Raw genomic sequence first — 22,899 nt, 5'->3', positions numbered from 1 at the left:
TGACATGGGTTAAGAATACTTGTTCTTGCAGGGGACCAGTTTTCAGTTCCCACCACTCACATAGGATGTGAGCCATAGGATGGCTCACACTGGCCTATAACTCCAGGGAATCTGAGTCCCTCTTCTGGCCTCCACAGGCACACACACACACACACACACACACACACACACACACACACACACTGCACACGCACACGCACCCACACATAAATGAAAATAAAGTAACTCTTTAAAGCTTTAAATAAAATAACTCTTTAAAATTCTTTATAAGTCTTATAAATGCACACACATTTTAAAAAACTACAGTAATTTCCCTAGGGAAAACTTTTACCCTGAGCAGTCCTCTCTGTGGTCAGTGGAATAGCATGTGCAGAGGTCAGAGGACAACTTGTAGGAGTTGATTATCTCCTTCTACCCTGGGATCAAACTTAAGTAGTTAGTCTTGGCTGCAAGCATCTTTACCAACTGAGCTATCTCAGGGAACTCACTGAACCTGGAGCTCACTGACTCAACTAGACTGACTGGCTAGAAAGACCTACAAGTCTATCTCCGATGTATATCACTACACCCAGATTTACATGGGTTCTGGGAATCCAAACTCAGGTCTTCGTGCTTATGTAGCAAGAACTTCACAATCTGAGTCATGTCCCCTGCTCATAGCTCAGTGATTTTATGAAAATGTCATTATCCCTCACCTTCCCAGAAGAAGTCATCACCTCCTCACTCCCTCTTTCTTTCTGTTGACAGAATATTCTCCTTGGGCCAGATCCCAAGGTGAAAATGACATGCATAAACTAAATAGACTAGGTGAGTCTGGCCCACTGGCAGTTTACCAGGGCCTAACCAGAGTTATCTTTCCACACACTCACCAAATGCATATGCCTCAACTACCCTTTGCCTAAATCCCTCTCTACTCACCAAATGGCTTGCTCTATCCATGGCAGTAAGTTATAGGGCCATCTAGATCACAACTCTGCTACTGACCAGTGAAGTGATCATAGACAAGTCCCTTGAGCCTATGCTCCTAGTCTCAGAAGGACAGAAGCACAGCTGGATCAGTGAGCCACTGAGTGGGTCCAATGAGATGAACTGTAAGTTGGCTATAGTTCTGTCCTCCGAAGAAAGGCTAGGACAGTAAAGTCATGCCTGGTGATGACAGCTGGGTGCTGATGGCAAACATGTTCAGCCAGGCCAATCTGTGAGGCTCCTGAAGGTCAGGGTCACCTTGAGATCCTGCAAGATGTGTGAAGTGTGCCAGATGTATCCTGGGACAGTGGATGGTGTCTGAACAGCAGAATACCAGGGCCTCTGGTACAAAAGCTGGGACTGGGCAGTAACTGAGGGCCAACTAAAGAGATTATAGCCAGCAGGTGAGCAAGAAGGCAGGATGGCAGAGAGCAAGCAGAGGTGAAGGGGGCTATGGTGGCGGGGCCAAGGTCCCAACAACTATCATTTCTTGGCCCACCCAGGCACAGCCTGGAACCGTCCAATGCCCTAGACAGTGCCCATGTTTTTCAGATACTAATTTCATGGATCCCTAACTGGCTGCATTCTAAGTATGTAAGTATGGACAAGTCATTTCACCTGCCAAGTCTCAGAGACTTCATCTCTACACTGGAGGTAAGACTCAGCCTTTAGGACTGCCTTGAAGAGTGACTTCAATGACAGAGGCAGTGGAGCAGAATCAGTGTCTGGGGTCAGACCATCTGAATTTGTGCCCTAGCTCCATGATGAGTGACTTCAGAGCAGTAGGTTAGACTCTCTGGGCTTCCGTTTCCACTCCTTTGTAAAATCAGAATGCCAAGAGACCCAACTTTGTAAAGACTAAATGAACTGGAACGCAAAGAGTGCATAATTTATACTCTCTTGTTTTAGATGCACTGTAGCCCAATGCAGGCAGAGCAGGTAACCAAAGCTGTAGACATCTGCATATTCCAAAACTGCTTGATGCACCCTCAGTCTTCCCCTCTGGCTGTTTAAGGGACACCAGAAAGCCAGAGAAATCGTTCTTGTGGCGTCCTACCAACTTTCCCCTTCATCTTCTCTCTACTGCAACAAAGACACTGCTTCTCTGTACTTCTTGAATCTTTGCCGTGTGTTTGTTTACTTGCTTGTGTTTTGAGACAACTCTCACATAGCCCAGTCTGGTCTCAAACTAGCAATGTAGCTGAGGATGACCTTGAACTCCTGATCCTCCTACCTCCACTTCCTAAACTCTAGGATTACAGGTGTGCACCACCATCCCAGCTTTTGTGCTATGCTGCATAATGAAGCCCAGGCTTCGTTCAAGCCCTCTACCAACTAACTGAGCAACATCCTCAGACCACGAGTCAAAAGTACAGATGCATAGTGTTTGCTCCGAACTGCCGGGTTCTTAGCACTTCATGTATACCCCTGCCAAGCCTCACCTTAGTAACCCTGTGGGTGAAGGACTATCGTTCTCCACTCATCTCAGAAGAGGACCCTGGGCTTCTTTTCACCAGCCTGGCTGGGAATGGATCCCAGGAATGGCGCTCCCGAATCCCATACCTGCTTGTAGCCTTCACAGAGGCCAGAGGCCAAGAACTGGGCCAGGTAGGCAAGAGGCCAGGCTGGAAGGAAGCCGGGCCGTGCTCCATGTGATGCTGCAAGGGTGTCCAGACGCCCGCTGCGCCCTGACTGCTCCGGGCACAGAGACTGCCTGTGCTCCCAGCGGTCTTACACCACCGCTGTGTCTCAGAAGCCTAAGGTAACCGGATCCCTGGGCGGGTGGAGCAGCAGGGCTTCACTATCACTGAGACGCTGCTCAGGCCCCCAGTCCAGACTCTGCGATCGGGACACTCAGCTCAAGGCATGGCGCAGAAGCTGGGCGAGTGGGGCAAGGCACCCGCTGAAGCCACCGGGCTGTACCGGGCGATGCTGCTCAGGTCGGGTAAGTGGAAACCACGTCGCCGCCGGGACCACCCTCTGCAGACTGCAGGGTCCTGGTTCTTCCTTTCTTGGTGCCCAGGTTTTTTGGTTCCCATCATCTCAAAGCTTTGACGTTTCTCCATCACTCTTTGCTCTGTCCTTCCTTTATTTTTTTCTCATTTTTTCCTTCCATCCTTTGCCCTCATCCTGAGTGAGGAAACACATGAGCATGCACAAATGCAAACTTGTGCTTCCACTCCACATCCTGCCTGCAGGGGTTCCGCGAGGTCCCTGTCGGGGTTAGTACCTGGCAGTGTTCCCAAGAGCGTGCACTGGCAGTCAGGGAGGGAGGGAGGTCTGACAGCCAAGCAGGAAGGAATTCCACGGAGGAAGAAAGCCCTGAGTCTTGGCCACCACGGTTGCCCATGATGAGGGGACAGCATGGGTCAGGCAGCTCATAAGGCATTTGCTAAATGTGGGCGTGCAAAAAATTGGGAAGGAGGCATATGGCGGTCTTTTGGATGTTGTGGATGTGGTTGGATGGCAGGTGTTCATCTCTAAACTTTTTGTTTTCTTATGTGCGGAGAAGCACTGTATTTTCTACTCAGGAAACTTTAAAGGCCTTTTAGCCAAATAATAAAATAAATGAATATATGGTCAGCATAAAAATAGTTTGGGAAAACATCGAGATATAGAAAAAAGGGAGAAAATGCCCTTGATGAGGGCTTAGGATGTTTCCTTCTGGAGCTGAACTCAGGGAGGGGGTTTGGGGAACGGTAAAAGTGATTTGAAAGTGTCAACGGATTTGGCTCCCTGACCAGCAGCCTTCTCTGCAAGGAATGGGTCTCAGCCAAGAGTCGGCAGACTGGGTCCAAGGCGCCGTTGGGTCCGCCTACAGCTTAGGGATCAGAGTTGCTGCCCTGCACCACCCCGACCCCACCCCCAACTCCCGCCCCTGCCGACTGAGATATTGCCGCCTAGTTACTGGTTGTGAACATTTGAACAAGGGTTCTCTTAAGTCCCCAAACAATAACTTACCAAGGATTCAAAACCAACAATGGCTTCCTGGGGGCTTCCTTGCCTGCATAAAGCCAGCAACCCCCAATAGAAGAATCAGATTTCAAAGTTCCGTGTTGAGGTGCCCGTTCTCCTAAAGCGGGCAGCAAGGTTCCCTAACCCGAAAGACCCTGAGTTTTCTCTAGCTGTGAATGTTTTTCTCAACTTTTGGTGCATCTACACAGCAGACAAGTCAGAGCTCCCGAGTCACAGGCTTGTCTCCCTGAGGCCTCCCTGAGGGCTGAGTGCTTACTGATAGAGTAAGCACTAGAAACATCAAATGTTTAGTTCCACCTTCCCAGTTCTGCCAGGTCGCACTAATCATCCTCTCCCTTTAGTGAATAAGGTGACAGTTCCACAGAGCTGCAACAGCAGCCCATAGTCTGCTAAGGAGGTTTCCACCCTCCCCAGAGACAGAAAACACTTTCAAACTCAGAGCTACCTCTCCAAAGTATGATTAGATCCGTGGTTCTCAACTTGTTTGGGGTTCCACAGGGGTCACATACCAGATATCCTGCATATCAGATATTTACATTACGATTTATAACTAGCAAAATTATGGTTGTGAAGTAGCAATGAAATAATTTTATGGTTGGGGGGTCACCACAACTGAGAGATTGTATTAAAGGAAGGCTGAGAATCACTGATTTAGACAAAGAGTGACAATTGTTCCCATCTCTGCAATATAGTGATGCTTGCATCCATAGATCAAAGGGGCAGGACTTACCCCATAATCCTACTAGCTACAAACACCTGATAGTTACACTTAAGGATGTTGCCTTCTAGTTTATCCCAGGAATAGTTTACCTGTACATTTGTTTCATACTGAATTTCCAGTTTTTTCACTTCAGTGGGAACTTTAATGCTGTTACATGATGTAATAGCATCACTTAGGCAGGTGGCCCAGCTCTGGGGCTGAGGTTGCCATGCCTATGTCCTCCATTCTTCAGAACAACTGCCCAGTTATAGAGATGAGGAAGGCATGTTGAAGGTCTCCTAGCTGTACAGCAGTCCATCCAATGTTGGTGCCTGGGTTGGCACAGATACTCATAGCCCCCTGACTGGAAGAACTCACTCTGTGATATAACTCATGCTCAGTCATACCTGGAAAGCTATTGTCCTTCCATAAAAGTCTACCAGGCAAGTATTACTTTCACCCTGGGGAGAAAGGCTTCTGTCTGCATCCTGGTACCTCCCCAGGTCTGTACTCCTTGTTAGCCACCAGGGGGCAGTAAAACCTCCATTCCACTACTATTGCCAAGGAACATTACAAACAAACAAACAAACAAACAAACAACAAAAAGACCTGAACCCTGGTGCAATTTGAACCTCACATAAACAACAAAGAAGAGTTTATTGCAAGTAGCTCCAAAGATAAAATGGATGTGCTTGTACAAACAAAACAAAAAAATCCATTGTTTATCTGAATTAAATTCTAGGAGTGCTGCTTTCCCCCACCCTTCCCCCAGGCCTGCAACCATGGGCTTTCTGAAGTTAGATGGCTTTCTATGATCTTCCCATCACACATACATACACCTGGGAGGCACGGGAAAGGGAGGGAACAACAGAATATATCCTGGTTTGTCTCACTGATAGGAAAATGAAATAGGGGTAAGATCACTCTTAGAGACCAAATTCACCATGCCAATGGCAATGGGTTAAGAGCCAGTTTTTGGAAAAAGAACTCTTGGTTCTTGCTGCCCTGCCCCACTTCCTGTCTTCACGCTTGAAATCCCTTCCCGGGGTAAATGTTTCCCAGTTCAAACTTGGAAAGGCAACCTTTCACCACTTTACAATCTCTGTGAGCCTCATGGCAAGCTCTACTGGAGCAAGCTTCTTCCTGAGCCCCTGCCCCCAACCCAGCACCCCATCCAGAGAGGTGGCAAGTTTGATCCTAGGACTATTTTGTGGGCTTCTTTGGAAATTGAGATTCCAAAACACAGGATCAAGGAAGAAGTTTCAAGTTGCTATGGGAGCTTCTCTGACATTTGTGGGCCCATCTGAATTGCCTTTGTTGCTACTGAGCTGAAGAAAACTAAGCTGAAATAAAAGGGAAGCTGTTTGTGGAGGTTTTTTGTGCACTACAGCAAGAAATGCCCTGCCCTCAGTGAGGTACCTTCCCTGGTCTTTAATAATACCCTTCCTCTCATACTTCCAGGAGACTAGGGGGTGGGGGCATGGCCGGGAGCTTGGCAGTCTCCTTTGGGCTTCCACTGTGGGACTGGGTAAGAATTCTGCCCACTGACTTCTGAGGCTCTTTGTTTCAGATGAAAGAAAAAAACAGGGGACAGAGAGGCAGCAGCTCCACCTTGAGCCCTGAAGATTTCTGGAACAATCTCCTGCTAGATTCATTAGTTTAAGGGCCCTATTCTCCTATACTCAAAATGAATAAGCATGAACTAAACAGGATTCCAAACTGACTCTCAGGACAGCTGCTTGGAAGAGATGGCTTTCCCCCATACTTTTGCATCCTTACTGATTTTCTCTGACAAAAGCAAGGTATGGATGGGTTTGCTCATTTTTAAGCCATAAACATTACAGAACAGAAAAAAAAAAAGACACGGGTTTATAACTGCATTGTATCAAACAGTAGTTCTCAAACTTTAATACAAAGGATTCCCCAAGGGGAGTATGTTAAATCCATATTCCTGGGCCGGGCAAGGGCCTTAGTGATAGATCACGTGTCTAACATTCCCAAGGTCCAGGTTTTGAGCCACAGAACCAGACACACACACACACACACACACACACACACACACACACACACAATTCCTTATCTAGGTCCCATTAAAAGTCCTGATACACCAATCTATGAGCATGTACCTAGCTTTCTCTTTTTCACATCCAGTGATACCTAGCAATGACAGTTGGGATTTATTCCCATAGAACTGACCCCCTGCTGACAAACTTGTTTACACAGAAATGGATTCTCTATGTATGCACTTATTTGTTTTTAAGGAAGGGGATCATACTAGGTGTGGTTTCCCCTACAATGTAGGGACATCCTTTACAGGTTGACTATGCCCTTCATAAGGTGCTGCGATTTCTCTTATTGATGATGGCTGTGGTTTGAACAGTGGTGCCTCTGACTACCCATCTCCTGTGCAGTGTCATGAGCACTCACACAAGACAGGAAGAGCTACAGCAAGCTCTTGGTGTCGATGCTTTGGATATCTTCAAGTCAGCTATAGTTTTTTGAGCACTATTTTAAATAAAATGACAAAATACCCAAGAAAATTAATATAAAAGGAGAAAATACTTAACCTAGTCATGGTCCCAGTGATTGCAATCATGGTCAGCTACTTCTATTTATTGCTTTTAAGAGCATGACAAGCAGAATCATGGGAGAAGACCACTGCTTACCTTATGATGTCCAGGGGTAGGGGACAGGGATAAGATGTACCCAAAGTCACCCCATCCCAGAGACCTACTTCTTACTCTGATAGTCTATTCAACTGTGAACCCATCAGTGGTTGATCTATTGATGAAGGTGAGGTAATCATGGCCTAGTTGCTTCTCAACAGTACATATGGAGACTATGCCTTCAGCACTTTAGCTTTTGTGGGGAATACTTCATGTTTAATCAATAGCAAGCATCTCAGTATTGGGGCAGAAATCATGACAATAAGGGAAGGCCCCTGATGTTGAGCTGCCAGCCTAGTGTGTATGCCTGCTGGGTCTGCACCAAGTTAGGCTGTGACAAAAGCCTTAGAAGCAACTGCATAGAGAGATCTGGTTGCACAGAGGAAATAACAGCTACCCTGAAGTTTTGTGCCCAACTGTCCTTGGTCATCCATCATTGTGGACCTGCAAGCAGGACTTTCTAGAGGAGGGAGTGGGCAGTAGGAATGGTAGCCATGGCTGATATGGGGAGCCCAGACATACGCAGAAGCTGACAGAGTCCTTCCTTAAGCCCTTAGATCCTCAGTTATCAGAAGGCTTGGTTCTGATGGGTCACTGAAATCCCTTAAGAAACAACCAGTTCCTTCTCTGTAGAATAAGATGAAGAAAGGGTAGCAATAATAGTTGACAAGTCTTTTTTTTTTTTTTTTTTTTTTTTTTTAATGAAGTCTCCTGTGGCCCAGGCTGGCCTTGAACAGGCTACGTAGGTGAAAATGGTCTTGAACTACTAATCTTTCTGCCTCTACCTCCCCAGTTCTGGGATCACAAGTATGAGCCATCACACCCAGTTTTATGCAGTGCTGGAGACAGACCCTAAGACTTCCTGCATGCCAGGCTAGCATTCTACAGCTGAACTACACCCCCAGTCCTTGACAAGACTCTTGTCGCCCTATTCTACTAGGAGAGCTAAGTGAAGTGAAGTAAGCCGGGTGGGAAGCTGGGGGAGGCTACCATTCCAGGAATTTCCAGAAAGGCAGAACTTGGGTGCAATAAGCATAGAGGACTACACATTGTTTCTAGAACATTGACTCAGGCCGGAGAATGTGCAACTCTTAAGTTTCCGTGGCTTCCGAACACTGGGAGTACCCTCCCACGCCTCCCTTTTCCAGGCCCTTCCACCATCTCCCTGCTGCCTCACTGCAGTTCCCCTGGCCTTCTTCTACCATTCCCAGCTCATGCTCACTCTAGAGCATTGATAGTAGCTGCTCTCACTCTGGAAACCTCTCCCACATAAACAATGGCCAATTTCTTATAGGTCAGCCTCTGCCATGCCTGCTTTCCCAAGTTTTCCATCACTGCCCTTCCTTCACTCAGTTAGGCATCAATGATTGATGTTTTCTTGTGTGTCTCCTTATCTGCTCTCTCTCTCTCTCTCTCTCTCTCTCTCTCTCTCTCTCTGTCTCTCTCTCTCTCTGTCTCTCTCTCTCTGTCTCTCTCTCTCTCTCTCACTCACACACACACACACACACACACACACACACACACACACACACACACTGAATGTGGATTCCCTGAGGACAGGGACAATATCTGTCTCCTTCTCATCATATGTCCACTTAGGTCATGCCAGTAATGGAGTACGTACTCAGTAGATGTTAGCTAAATGAACAGATGCTGTGGTCAAAAAGAACCCAAAACTGCATGCTCCATATATCATCTACTTACCCGTGATGTGTTCCCTGGTCCTTACTGCTCCTGGTTAACCAAAGTTCATGAGAAAGTGAACTGGAACGAAGGCCTAGTTCACTGGCAGGTGCTGGTCTCCTCACTGGGGAGCACAGGATAATGCCAAAGGCAGGAACACTCCCCAGGCTCAAGCAGAACCTAGTTCAGGGGTGAGGGGAAGACATCTGATCTATCAGCACATGGATTTGCTTTGAGGTTCTACCCATGTCCTCAGCTTTTATTTGCACACAGTTTCATTGTGGCCAGGCACAAGCATGTATGTTGGGGCCCTTAGCACATGCCAGTTCTCTCTGTAGGGTGTATTAGTGGACACCATCTCACTGCGGTTATCACCCAGCCACAGAAGCCAAAGTATAGAAAGGGTTGGGCTCAGATCAGATCTGGGTATACACCCCATCAGCTGCCCTTGTCCTGCCTACATCCGACTGCTTCTTCTGTGAAGTTCCAGGTATGAAGTTAATATGCATTTTGTTGTTTGTTTTGTTTTTTAGAGGCAGGATTTCTCTGGTTAGCCTGGCTTTCATGGGGCTTGCTCTGTAGACCAGGCTGCCCTTGAACTCAGAGATCTGCCAGCCTCAGCCTCCCAAGTGCTGGGATTAAAGGTGTGAGCCAGCACCACCCAGTATGCATGAATTTTTCAAACCACAAGTGTGTCCAATGCAGCTCAACAGGTTTGTAAATGATAACTTCGTGTCATAATGTTACTTACACTTGTGCCTGGAAGATAACCAAGAACTGACTAAAGGTCAGTCCCTGCTAGCACCCCGAGAGCTGTGTTCTAAAGAATCCCTTGCTGCAGCAGGAAGCGTGGTTTCCCGCTCCTTGAGGGAAGTGCTGGAATCCCCTCCCATACTAAAAAGGGAAATTCCTCCACAGCAGCTAGAAGCTGCTCAGAACAAAGCTTGGCATGATTCTTATTCCTCATCAATGTGACAAAACAGGTATTTATTTGTGCCTCTCAATCAGGGTGGCTTGGACATGGTGTTCTGAGTCGTGGACATGGCCACTCACCAAGTGAAATAACAGTTTCTATAGCAACAGTTCCTTTTTATTGATATCAGAATAAACAGGAATGCAAAACTGCCTCCCATCTCGGGGAGTTTAATGCCCGCCCTTTGGGGGCGGCTGCTTCAGCCCTGTGACCTGCTTAGGACTCCCTACGTCTGAGAGTTGCAGAGGAGCTCACAGTCCAGGCACTACTCAGAGACTCTGGTCTATTCTGTCTCATGCTGTCAGGCTGTGTTCTGGAAGAAGGTGGAGGCAAGGAGAGAGACCTTGGAGCAAGCTGTCCTGGCAACTGAGCCCGTGGAATTTAGGTACCTGGACTCTGTCTCACTGGGGTGAATGATATAGGGATATAAAGTGGGGGTGGGGACAGGAATTGAGTGGGCTCTCAGTTACAGCTCTGCAGCCTGGTTGATCTTTGGCTTCTAAATACTGAGAGGAATTGAATGTCTGCTACAACTTCTCCTAGATCCATTATTAAAAATTAGTGGTGCGTAGGGTCACTAAATAATCAACACATAGACAAAAGCCCAGGTTCTATATGCAATGAGAAGAACACAGAAGTTGGGTTTGGGCAGGAGAACTCAGCTCAGGTTCTGGTTCCTTTATTCACTGGCTGTCTGATCTGACATCTCTGAGGCTTGGTAATTTGCTCCTAAGAGGAGGCCACCTACCTTCTCAGCTTATTGGGAGTTCAAGGGGTCCAGGGCTAGATGCGTAGCACAGTCCTCAGCCTGTACGGTGATGCCTACCTTGCTGGTGAACTTGGCTTTAGCATCATGTCATAAAAGGCCAGTCTGAGACTAGAGAAACCAGGCCCTACGGGACTGCATGTATATGCTGCTATAAACAGGATGGTTTCTAAATTTGAGGCTGTCCCTTGCACATAGGTTTCTGAGCAGCTTGGATCCTGGTGGTTTCCTACCGCAAAAGGTTGGTAACTCCTGCTGTGACTAACCCCTGAGCTAGCTCTCAGGTGGAATGGGCTGGTATCGCACCACATGGGTAGCAGTGTGAGAGGTCTGCTCACACTGGTTCCTGCTCAACAGCATGGCACCATCCCTAGCCTTGCAGAGGACCCGGTATGGCCCACTTCAAACCCAACACTTCTCACTGCCTAGAAAGTCCCTAGGGGACCAAGACAAAGAGTTGAGGAAGCCAGTGTGGAGTCCTCTTATCCAGATGGACAGGCAGTTTCAAGAAGGTTGGCCTGAGGTTGCAGGGAGACCTGGAAGTGTTGCCAGATATGTTCTTAGGTTACCAGCTAGTGAGCCACAAATGCGCGCCACCCGCAGGGGAGGAAAGGGCAAGCAGGACATGTGGTAGCCAGCTTGTCACTTTTCTGAATGTTTCTCCTTCCCTTGCCAGCATTTCTCAAAGCCTCCATTCTGGGTCTATTGATACTGGACCAGGGAGGTTTAGAGGGACAGGGAGTGAAGGCTGCCAGGCCTGTGGCTTCAAATGGCAGGGCAATGTTTGCATTTCTCACAGGCTGGTTCCCTGGCCTTAATTTTCTCGGCTATCAAAGGGACTCAGCTGCTTCTCCCATTGGGTTTCTTGAGCACACAGAGAGAGCCAAGGTAAAAGTAAAGTAAATCTGTTCTATTAAATCAAAGATATGCCATTTCTGGGGGGCATGCCATGATAGAAAGAGTGCTAGGTTTGAAGTCCAAAGATCCTGGCTTTGCTAACTACCTAACATGTATCTTGGCATAAGGGGCCTTGACCTCCTCAACTATAAAATGAGTTGTATTCAGGACAATCACGAGATACAGACCAAGTCCCATGCTTACTCCAAAACCATCTGCCCTCTTAGAGACACACAGTCCACTCATTTAGCTGACACTTCTGGCTGCAGAGCCTTATGTCCAGCAGGAGCTCCTCAGTCTTCCAACACTGCGATTCTCTAGAGAAGACCTAAGAAATGTGCCCTCAACCAGACCTGCTTGCAGTGACTGGCCAACCAAGGTCAACTAGAGTCACTTGGCTGGAGCAAAGCGGCTTGACTGTCTCCCTCCCTTCCCTCCTTCTTTCTCTCCATCCCCCTCCATTCCAATCCCTGCTTCCCTATCTCTTTCTAATGGCTTAACTACCATCTCCTTTTTTAAGAAAATAAGAGACCTCAGTCCAAAGCTAGGAACAGCATGTATTTAGCAGTGATGGCGGCTAATAAGGGGGCCACACTGCAATCCTAGGCTACTATTCCTGGTTGACTCTATAGGAGTTGAGGCCTGAGAGGTCAACTCACAAGCTGCTTTGCTGTCTTTGCAAGCCCTGGGAACCAGCACAAAGCCTTCAAAAGCCTTCAACTCAGAGCTAGCCATTTGCCAAGAGCCTTGTGAGCATCAGCTCCCTGTACAGAATTCTGCAGTGGCTTGGGGACAGATGTGAATGGCAGATACTTCCATGTCTCCTTTAAGTCACCAGCCCTTCCTCTCCCCTGCAAGCTTGTTTTCTTTCAGAGCTGGCCTGTCTGATGTCCACTTCTTTGCCTCATCATGGTCACATCCCCAATGGTGTTGGATTGTTCAGAACACCAGCAGCTTTGGGAGTGACCCCAGATTTCTACCTGAGGTGTCCCACCTGACCTCCAGGATAATCCAGAGTTTCTTCTGCTTTGAAGTTATACAGTGCCTTGTCAAATACCAAGCATAGAGGACTCCTATCAACAACAGGGCTGCCACCTGTAGTGAGGCAGGGTGTGGCCACACAGATCCAAGGCCTCCAAGTGAGCAATATCTTCCATGAGAGGACCTACACAAAGTTTTCCACACAGAAGACTCAGCTATCAAATTAAAAGGCTAGAAGCCTCACAGTGTAGTTCTTAAACACTAGGATGCCCATGAGCCCTTCTTTCCTCATTCTGTACACACCTACACACACACACACACACACACACACACACACACACACACCTACTGGAGTTCAGTACTTTACAGGCAAAGGCAGCTTCCCCAGCTACAGCTGCCCTTTTAGAGATGGCTGCCTCATCACACACCATAGATTTAATTTAAAAAGAGTGGAGGGCCCAGAGAGATCCTGAAGCCAGAGCTAGCCACTGATGGACCTGGGGTGTGAGGTGACCCCATCTGCAGGGCCCAGTACAAAATGAAGGGTTACTTTCCAACATGTGTGAGGTATTTCAAGACAGTGACAATGGAAGATTAAGCCAGACAAGGCTTGTCTTCCCAGAGTACCCTGAAAACCAAGATGGAGGAGGTGGCCTGGGGATAAAGGTGGACAGTCAGGCCAAGCCAAAGTTTCTCTGGAATGCAATGGGAGAGTAACAAGCAAACAGAAGCAGCACACTGAAAGTGAAGGAAATAAAAATTCCTAAAGCCTGTTGACCATTTCCCCTACATGGCAGCCAGCATGACCTTTTAGAAATCCAATCTGCCTCGCCCTTTCCCAGACCTGAAGCCAACTGTCTACCCTCATTTCGAACACTCCACCATCAGATCTTGCCACTCAGGGTACACTGTGCCTTTGTGTTCCCAGAACAGACCCAGCTTGTTCAAGGTGTGGGAGCCAGACAGCTGTGTCCCAGGCCTGGAGCAGCTTCCACTTCACTCGAAAGGCTCAATTGGGCCCCAACTCTTCACAGAGGCCCTCCCAGCACCTGAATGAGGCTGGCCTACTGGTAATCTTTAAAGCATCCCCCCCCCACACACACACACTTGCTTGGCTCCCTGCTGTGTACCTAGTGCTACCACAATACTTGGCAAATAAATGATAGGAGTGCAAGCATCTGCAGAATGTATGGTATAAATTATTCCGTACTTTCTCAATGGCCATTCCAGTTGTGTAAGGCTCTCAATTATGTGTATTTATTTTGTGTTAATTTCTTTCCTATTGTTTTCCTGAGTATACAGGTATGACTTCTGTCCTTCATTCTTTCTTCCTTCCTTCCTTTCTTTCTTTCTTGTTTCTTTCTTTCTTTTTTTTTTTTTTTTTTTTTTTTGAGACAGGATTTCTCTGTGTAACAGTTCTGGATGTTCTGGAACACACTTTGTAGACCAGGCTGGCCTCAAACTCACAGCGATCCACCTGCCTCTGCCTCCTAAGTGCTGGGATTAAAGATGTGTGCCATCACTGCTGGCTATAATTATGTCTTTTAAAAATATTATTATTAAATAATTGTAATATTATATTTTAAATATTGTTACATAAATTTCCCAAAGTTATGCAACTTGTTTCTATTACTGCCATACCATGATGGCAATATTTAGTTCTTTGAAAGATGGCATAGCTAATTAGAAGCACTCTTCACTGGGAGGACTGGGGCACAAAGAGAGTGAGGCCAGAGAAGATAGCCAGGGAGTCAAGGGAAATGCTGAAGTGTGGTGTGACAGCAGGCTGGACAGTACGAGGAGTTGGGACATGAAGAGTATTGCAGAGAAATCAGTAATAGAGGTGGGTATCAAACAGGGATCTTAAAGCTCTAATCTGAATCAAGACATTCTGGTACACTGGCTGCCAGAAGACCTGAGACCATCAACTAAAAAATTATCCCCCCTTAGTGGGCAGGGAAGGAGTTTTCTAAAGTTCCCTTTTGATGTAACTAGAGCTTCTGGGGTGTAGCTCAGATGGTAGAGAACTTGTCTGGCACACATGAGGTCCTGGGTTTGATTCCTAGCACAGGCTAGGTCCTGAGTTTGATTCCTGGCACAGGCTGGAACCAGTAGATAACAAGTCCAAGGTCATTCTTGGCTACAGCAGTTTTGAGACTAGCCTGGACTACATGAGGTCCTATCTCAAAATTGAATAAATAACTAGGGTGCATCATGACCAATTTTTTAAGAACCAAAAAATTAGAATATAAGCTGAAAACAAATTGCCTTATAAGAAAGATACAGAGAAAGTAAATAATTATTCAGAGATGTTTCCAAGCCAGGCATGGTGGCACACACCTTTTATCCCAGCAGTTAGGAGGCAGAGGCAGAATGATCTCTGTGAGTTTGAGACCAGCCTGGTCTACAAAGCAAGTTCCAGGACAGCCAGGGCTACACAGAGAAACCCTGTCTCAAAAAAAAAAAAAAAAGGTGCTTCTGAAAATGCTAATTCAATAAAAACAGATGGCATAGGGCCTGCTAGATGGGGGGTCCAGTGCTGAGAGGGTAAGTGGACAAAAGCTCTCATCCTTAATCAAAAAGCTATCTCCAATTGACAACTGCTTGCAATAGAAAAACTAGTATAAAATATGGAGTCTCACTGGGCCTATGAACCACACTTAATGGAAGCCCCACACCCACTGATTGTAGGGGACAGTGTAAGTCACGCCTGCTAGAAGCAACTTGCTGCCCCTTAAAACCCTATCACAGGTCATCCTGACCTCACCTTGACCATGCCCTGACAGGCATGGTCAGGCATACCTGTAGCCAGCTTCTAGCAGGCATGGCTTACACTGTCCCCTACAACTGATTACTTTATTTGTATACTTTTCATATCTTACTGGTGTTTTGCTTGTATGTAGTGCTTTCTGATTTTGTGTTTTTATGAGTTTTTGGATGTGTGTGTGTGTGTCTGTGTGTGTGTGTGTGTGTGTGCGTGTGTCTGTGTGTGTGTGTATTTCTTGTCCTTTTTTAATTTTTATTCAGACGTTTTTAAATGTGCCCATTTGTTTTTTGAAGAGATGAGGGGATCCCGGCAGGTGTCATAGATGGAAGTGAACCATACAAAGGCATAAGAATGAAAACCTGTTGCAGATTAACTTCATCAACCTGGGTCACACCTAGGACAGTCTAATGCCAGGCGGTTCATCGTCAGCATATTTAAAACAGTGCCATTTGGGAAAAGGTTTCTGGGAACCAATTCATCTAATCATTCCCATTCCAGGCACACAATAAAGTTTAAGGTGTGACTACATAAGACACTCCTTTACAAAGTACATGTGATCATGTACATGGCTAATAGGCCTAGAATCTAATGTGGTCTAATAGAGGTCAGCAGGTCATAAAGTACATGTGACAGCTCCCCTAAGGGTGGGTAATGATCTAGGGAGGAAAGAGTCTGGGATAATCATTCTGGGGGATTTGGGTGAGGTCTGTCTCTATAGCAGAGGGTGGGTGAGGTCTGACTATAGCAGAGGGTGGGTGAGATCTGTCTCTATAGCAGAAGGTGGGTGAGGTCTGTCTCTATAACAGAGGATAAGTGAGGTCTGTCTCTATAGCAGGAGGTAGGTGAGGTCTGTCTCTATAGCAGAGGGTGGGTGAGATCTGTCTCTATAGCAGAGGGTAGGTGAGGTCTGTCTCTATAGCAGAGGGTAGGTGAGATCTGTCTCTATAGCAGAGGGTGGGTGAGGTCTGTCTCTATAGCAGAGGGTGGGTGAGGTCTGTCTCTATAGAAGGAGGTGGGTGAGATCTGTCTCTATAACAGAGGGTGGGTGAGGTCTGCCTCCACAGATAGCAAAAAAGGTCACCAGGTCCTTAACAAAATCCACTCCCAGCCTTCTGGATGGAATGCAGGAATTTAATTTTTTTCCTCCATTGAGGAGACACCCCGTGTGATTAACAATCCTGGTTCTCTTAGTGCACAAGGACCTTTGTGCTCCCAATGAAAGCTAGAGAAAGAAGGCATTGAATTGGGTGGATGGGGAATTGGGGAGGCGATGGGAGGAGCTGAGGAAGGGGAAACTAACCAGAATATATTGAATGAAAAAATATTTTTTTGCATGAAAAAAAAGCAGGTATTTCTACACAATGACACCTTACCTGGCTACCACCAGAATGCCTTCAGATGATTAGTACTTTTCCATTCCTGGGTTGGAGGCAGGGGAACCACAAATTCAAGGTTATCTTCAACTATATAACAAGTTCAAGGCCAATCTAAGCTGAGAAATGGAAAGAGACAGAGAAAGACTGAGACAGAATGTGGAATCTCAATTTCTGAGGTAGAGGCATGCTGCCTCGATTACCACATGGAAACCAACTTAGGGATAAGGATCCTCAAGACCAAAGCCTCAAAAGTTTCATCACCAATCACCAAGAACGTTTTTAGTACCTACTGCACACTAGACCAGACACTTGTTCTGCCCACCACACAGAAAGTGCTCGATCCCTCCAGCTAGGTGTGCTGACACATGCTGCCTGATGCTGATAGTACTACAGAGTGGAGGCAGGTGGGCTGCAAGGTCAGCACCGGGTGGGCTTCATAGAAAGACCTGCCTCAGAAAAGGGGTGAAGGTGCTTTTCTGAAAGCTAGGCTGAGGGATGCAGAATTTTCATCTAACATCCGCTGTAATTACTCTAAACCGCTAACAGCCAGGCAGCAGCTGTCCCCTTGTGACTTGTTTTTTTAAAGAACTTTTCTCTCCTCTCCTCTCCTCTCCCTTACCCTCCGCTCCTCTCCTCTCTCTCCTCTCTTCTCCCCTCCTCTCTTCTCCCCTCCTCTCCTCTCCTCTCTCTCCTCTCCTCTCCTCTCTTCTCCTCTCCTCTCTTCTCCCCTCCTCTCCTCTCTCCTCTCCTCTCCTCTCCCCTCCTCCTCTCTCTCTCTCTCTCCTCCCCTCCTCTCTTCTCCCCTCCTCTCCTCTCCTCTCTCTCCTCTCCTCTCCTCTCTTCTCCTCTCCTCTCTTCTCCCCTCCTCTCCTCTCTCTTCTCTTCTCCCCTCCTCTCCTCTCTCCTCTCCTCTCCTCTCCCCTCCTCTCCTCTCCTCTCCCCTCCTCTCCCCTCCTCTCCCCTCCTCTCCCCTCCTCTCCTTTCTCTTCTCCTCTCCTCTCTTTTCCTCTCCCTTCTCCTCTCTTTTTCCCCCTCCCTTCGCTTCTCTTCTTCCCTCCCTTCTCTACCTCTTTTCCTCTTCTCTCCCCTCCCCTTCCTTCCCCTTCTCTCTTCTCCCCTCCCCCCTCCCCTCTTTTCCTTTCTTCTCCCCTCCTCTCCTCTTCTCCTCTCTCTAAAGCATTTCAAGAACAGGGAGCTATCTGTGGCAGAGAAGCCTTTCTACCTAAATCTGAAGTACACTGACAAAGTTCCAGTAATCTGGTAGAAGTGGGACCAAGAGCAGTTGCACATGAGCTTGGCAGACAAGATGACTGTCATCCCTTTGTAACAGGGACACAGTAGCCCCTGTATTTCTAATACCTCTCTCTGGTGTGGAAAATGGAGAAAGCTGCACCCCTACCAGTGACTTGGGAACTATGGCTAGGAGTGTGGTAATAAGGGATGATATTTTGTTTTTGCCATGGCAATTATCTAAATTGTCAATAGCTACAGATCACACACACACACACACACACACACACACACACACACACACACACACACCTTTATACCTAGTACAAGCTTGTTGAAAAGCAGAGACTCAAACACAATCCCTTTTGTTTGGGGATTTTTTTTTTCCTTCTGCCAGTGTCTTAGTCAGGGTTACTATTTCTGTGATGAGACACCATGACCTAAAACAACCTGGGGAGGAAAGAGTTTATTTGCTTGACACTTCCACAGCACTGTTTATTATTGAAGAAAGTCAGGACAGGAGCTCAAACAAGGTCGGAACCTAGAGATAGGAGCTGATGCAGAGGCCATGGAGGAATGCTGCTTCCTGGTTTGTTCCCCATGGCTTGCTCAGCCTGCTTTCTTATAGCACCCAGAACCACCAGCCCAGGAATGGCCCCACCCACCATGGACTAGGACCTCCCACACCAATCATATATCCTACAGGCTTGCCTACAACTAGATGTTATGGAGACGTGAGGAAATCGAGGATTTCGATTTCTCAGATAACTCTAGCTTGTGTCAGGTTAACATAAAACTATCCAGCACAGCCAGTGAGACCCATGTATATGCTCTTCAGTGTGTGCGTATATGGAGATGTGCATGTGTGCATATACATGTGGAGGCCAGAGGTCATCCTCGGATGCCATTCCTCAGGCTCTGCCTTGCATCTTGAAACAGGGTCTCTTACTGGGACATGGAGCTCATTCATTAGGACAGGCTAGCCAGCGAGATCCAGGGATCTACCTGTCTCTACCCCACAGTGCTGGAATTCCAAGCACACAGCATCATGCCACACTTTTGCCATGGGTTCTGGGAGTCTAACTGGAGTCCTTATGCTTGCATGGCAAATACTTTCCAAAATGAGCCATTTCTCCAGTCCCATGACAGTCCATATTTTGAGTCTTGGTGTCATTTTACTTCTGTACCCCACATACTTTACAAACATCATCTTCAGGAGTCACAACAACCATTTACCATAGGTGTTTCCCACAACAGAGAGGCAGAAAGGAAGAGTCAGATAGCCAAATAGCTTACCCAAGTTGCTCGGAAGCCAAGATCCATGTAAGAGAATCCCCACTAAGCTGTGCCCCCAAAGAGTGGGTAGGACTGTGGACAACCTTAAAGTAACTTCATTTTTCCATCACTACAGCCTCAATGTACTCGGAGATCCAGAGGGAGAGAGCAGACATCGGGGGACTCATGGCTCGGCCAGAGTATAAAGAGTGGAATCCAGAGCTCATCAAACCCAAGAAGCTGCTGAACCCCGTGAAGGCCTCCCGAAGCCACCAGGAACTACACCGGGAGCTGCTCATGAACCACAGAAGGTAAATGGCACCCAGCTGTCTGGTCCAGCGATACCCTGCCCAGACTTGCTGTGCTTAGAGAAATGCTCCTTAGGGGTTGGCCTGGCCATTGTCTGGAGTCCCACAGGGTCACCAGAAAACAAACAAACAAACAAACAAACAAACAAACAAAACTGTGAGACCCTGAAAGGCACATCCTCTCTCCCAGCCACTTGCTGCATGCTTGGATGCCACAGATGCAATGTACTTACTCAACGTCTATTGCATTGTGTGCAGGGCACCATGTCCTCAGTTAGGATACAAAAAAAGGAGGCCCAGTTCCTGCCCTCCCAGAGGAGAGTGGAAGAATATCAGGCAGGACAGGGTGTGCATTGATGGAGGATTTAGAGGCATGTGGGCATAAATGAATTCATGGAAGAGATGATTCCTGAATGGCCTAAAGCAGGGACGGGAGCTGTCTTGGTGGGAGATAGGTTGTGCCAGCAGAGAGAATTAGAGAGCACACAGATGTTGCTGAGGAATCAGGCAGTGACGGTTCTCTCACAGCCATGTTCCCCTATTGGGCAAGAGGATAGCAGTGAAGCAGAAGAGCCAAGGGGGAATCTGGGGAATGGCATGTCTGCAATCAACAATCACAGCATGTCAAATATAGGACAGGGTGGTTGAGGAGCCTCTATGAGGATTCTGCTCACATGGCCCAGGCTGAAGGTGGTGGTGCGGCCTTCATGGAGTCCTCTGCTGGCCAGTTGTATTGGAGCTGGTTGTGATTTCCATTCTGAGACCAACATACAACAGATACCCCTTACACTCTGGGCTGTTTGCGGGTTTGTGCTCACTTAATATTGTAATATTATCATGTCCTAAGTAGTTTTTTTGTAGTGTTCATTCATTAAAAGTATCAAAAATATCACCACAATGAAAAAACAGCTTCAAACAAACTGAAATATTTGCAATATTAATAAATTATATTGAAAATTACATATACAATATAAATATTAACATATTCATGTACCTTAGTCTACAAGGAAAAAAAAAGAGTGAATTTGCAAAAGGGGAAATGCAAATGCTAGAAACATTTTAAAGACTATTGCATGTGACTGATAATCAAGGAAACATGAAAACTGGGCATTGTTTCTTGTCTCCTAGACTTAATAATAATAACAATAATGATAATAATAATAATAATAATAATAATAATTGTCTTGGAGAATGGGAATAAATAGTTGTCCTTGTAAGGAAATTAACTGCCAGGAGATTTCAAGAGAGCCCAGCTCAGCATTTCCACCTCCAGAAGCTCTGGTAAAATATAAAGCAACCACATGTCACCAGGTCTCTGTGGCCTGGGCTGAAATTCTGTTGTAGCTGCAACCTGCCTTGTTATTCTGGAGGCAGTGGCTCTTTGCCTCTCTCTATAGCGTTGGACAGTGAGGTCACCCCCTCCAGTGTTGCCCAAGCACTGTAAGAGAAAATGGCCATTGGGCATCCCTGTAAACTGCTGCCCAGACTGGGAAGGTGGGAAAGGGTGTCTCCTGATAGCTCCCACCTCCCCAGGGGCTTGGGTGTAGACAGCAAGCCTGAGTTGCAGCGGGTCCTGGAGCACCGACGCCGGAATCAACTGATCAAGAAGAAGGAGGAGGAGCTGGAGGCTAAGAGGCTTCAGTGCCCTTTCAAGCAGGAGTTGCTGAGAAGACAGCAGAGACTGAATCAGGTGGGTAGGAGGTAGCAGCAGCTCCATCTAAGCCTCCTCCAAGGCCCCAAGGGAAGGTCAGCACAGCACCAGGAATCTACCTCTGGCCTGCTGTGCGACACTAGCAATGACTTCACTTCTCTGACCCTGCTTTCCTGTGAGATCCATATCTGAAAGTTAGATCCCCTGTGAGAGCAGAGGCCATTTCTTTTTTAGAGGTGGGGGTCTGAGGCCAGAGGAATAAGTGATTTGAACCAGGCTTCCCAAGGAGAACCCGGTCTCTTACTCTGTTCCCGTGTGGGTACAGAGGGTATCCACTAAGATTTCCAGGTTCTTGTGTCCTGGGAGAATTGGCGAAGACATGCATAGTGGCATAGATGAAGTTCATTAAGGAAGAGGAAAGCACTTACAAATGGATGTGGGTTAGAGAGCTCGAACAGGTCCAGGGCTCAGAACCCCAGGCTGCAAGCAGCCTGACCCTTATGAGGTCATTTATACATCACCCCACCCCCTGTCCATATTCAAAGATGGTGGTGTTAGTATTCAGGCATCTGTACTGTCCTGTCCTTGGGGTTCTGACAGGGTATGTCCTCAGCTTCAGCCACTAAGAGCACCACCTGTGCACATTCACTATGTTCCCTTTTAAAAGGACCCTGCCCACTTCCCATCCTCCTCTTTCTCTAGCTGTATGTCCCTCCCTCCCTCCCTCCCTTCCTCCCTCCCTCCCTCTCCCTCTCCCTCTCCCTCTCCCTCTCCCTCTCCGTCTCCTCTCCCTCTCTCTCTCTCTCTCTCTCTCTCTCTCTCTCTCTCTCTCTCTCTCTCTCCCCCACCCCTCCCTTGCTTCCTCCCTCACTACCCCCCTCTCTTCTTTCCTCTTTCCTCTCTCCCACTGCTCCTGTCCCCAGAGGCTGGTCTCCCCCCTCCCCTTTCCCCCTTTTATGATCCCTTTCCCTAATTAAAACAAAACAAAACAAAATCTCTGCTTGAACCCTGTTGCTTGGTGTCTTCTCTCCAGAGCTGCTTTTCTTAAATTACAACAGGTGGCATTTCCTCAAGCATACTGTTTTGATGTTTCCTGAAGTGAGGGTGGGGTGTTTTTTTGTTTTGTTTTTATGTTAATCCTGATGACTCTCTCAAGCATCTACTCTCCTGATACAACCTACAGCCACCACCACTACCACTTTGGGATGGTTGGTAAAACCCACCCCAGGGTGCTTCTGCTTTCCCACTGACAAAACCTTTGGTCCAACACCATGGCTTTTGAAAATGGGAGGCCCCCCAGCCCTGCGAAATTCACAGGTGTCTCTCTCCTCCAGCTGGAAAACCCACCACAGAGAGAAGAGGCCCATGCTCCTGAGTTCATCAAAGTCCGAGAAAACCTGCGCAGAATTGCCACGGAGGAGAGAGCACTGTAAAATTCTCTACACTCAGCTCCTGCCACTCAATCTGGCCCAGACCTCCTCCAGCCCTCCTGAACCAGAAGGCCCTGACACACGGTGATGCCAGCAAGGCAGACATGAGAGGCTGGCTATCTCCGGGACCTCATCCCTTCCAACCCATACCCCGCAACCCGCAGGAAAATCTCTGTATGGACTTCTCCTTCTGAGCACCTAGCCTTCCAGTGCTAAGAGGAAGCCACTACCAGGAAAGACCTCCCCAGGTGCCT

General features: G+C 47.4%; 1 protein-coding gene across 1 annotated transcript; it reads left to right on the top strand.

The window, feature by feature from the left end:
* Positions 1 to 2,832: 2,832 nt before the first annotated feature.
* Positions 2,833 to 22,648, top strand: Fam107a (family with sequence similarity 107 member A). The gene is made up of 4 exons (XM_027388460.2): positions 2,833 to 2,911; positions 19,393 to 19,567; positions 21,098 to 21,254; positions 22,550 to 22,648. Exons 1-4 carry the CDS (start codon positions 2,833 to 2,835, stop codon positions 22,646 to 22,648), a joined length of 510 nt encoding a protein of 169 aa, XP_027244261.1.
* Positions 22,649 to 22,899: the final 251 nt, after the last annotated feature.

This window comes from Cricetulus griseus, assembly GCF_003668045.3.
Source record: "Cricetulus griseus strain 17A/GY chromosome 1 unlocalized genomic scaffold, alternate assembly CriGri-PICRH-1.0 chr1_1, whole genome shotgun sequence".
Classification (NCBI taxonomy): domain Eukaryota; kingdom Metazoa; phylum Chordata; class Mammalia; order Rodentia; family Cricetidae; genus Cricetulus; species Cricetulus griseus.
The sequence above is the reverse complement of the archived record's forward strand: the minus strand, read 5'-3'. Positions and strand labels throughout refer to the sequence as shown.

What these genes read in the sequence shown, in the direction of transcription:
- Fam107a (XM_027388460.2), top strand. Translation starts at nt 2,833, where the DNA reads ATGGCGCAGAAGCTGGGCGAGTGGGGCAAGGCACCCGCTGAAGCCACC. An exon ending in GGCGATGCTGCTCAGGTCGG is followed by an intron (nt 2,912 to 19,392) that starts GTAAGTGGAAAC and finishes CCATCACTACAG; the next exon opens with CCTCAATGTACTCGGAGATC. An exon ending in CTGCTCATGAACCACAGAAG is followed by an intron (nt 19,568 to 21,097) that starts GTAAATGGCACC and finishes CCACCTCCCCAG; the next exon opens with GGGCTTGGGTGTAGACAGCA.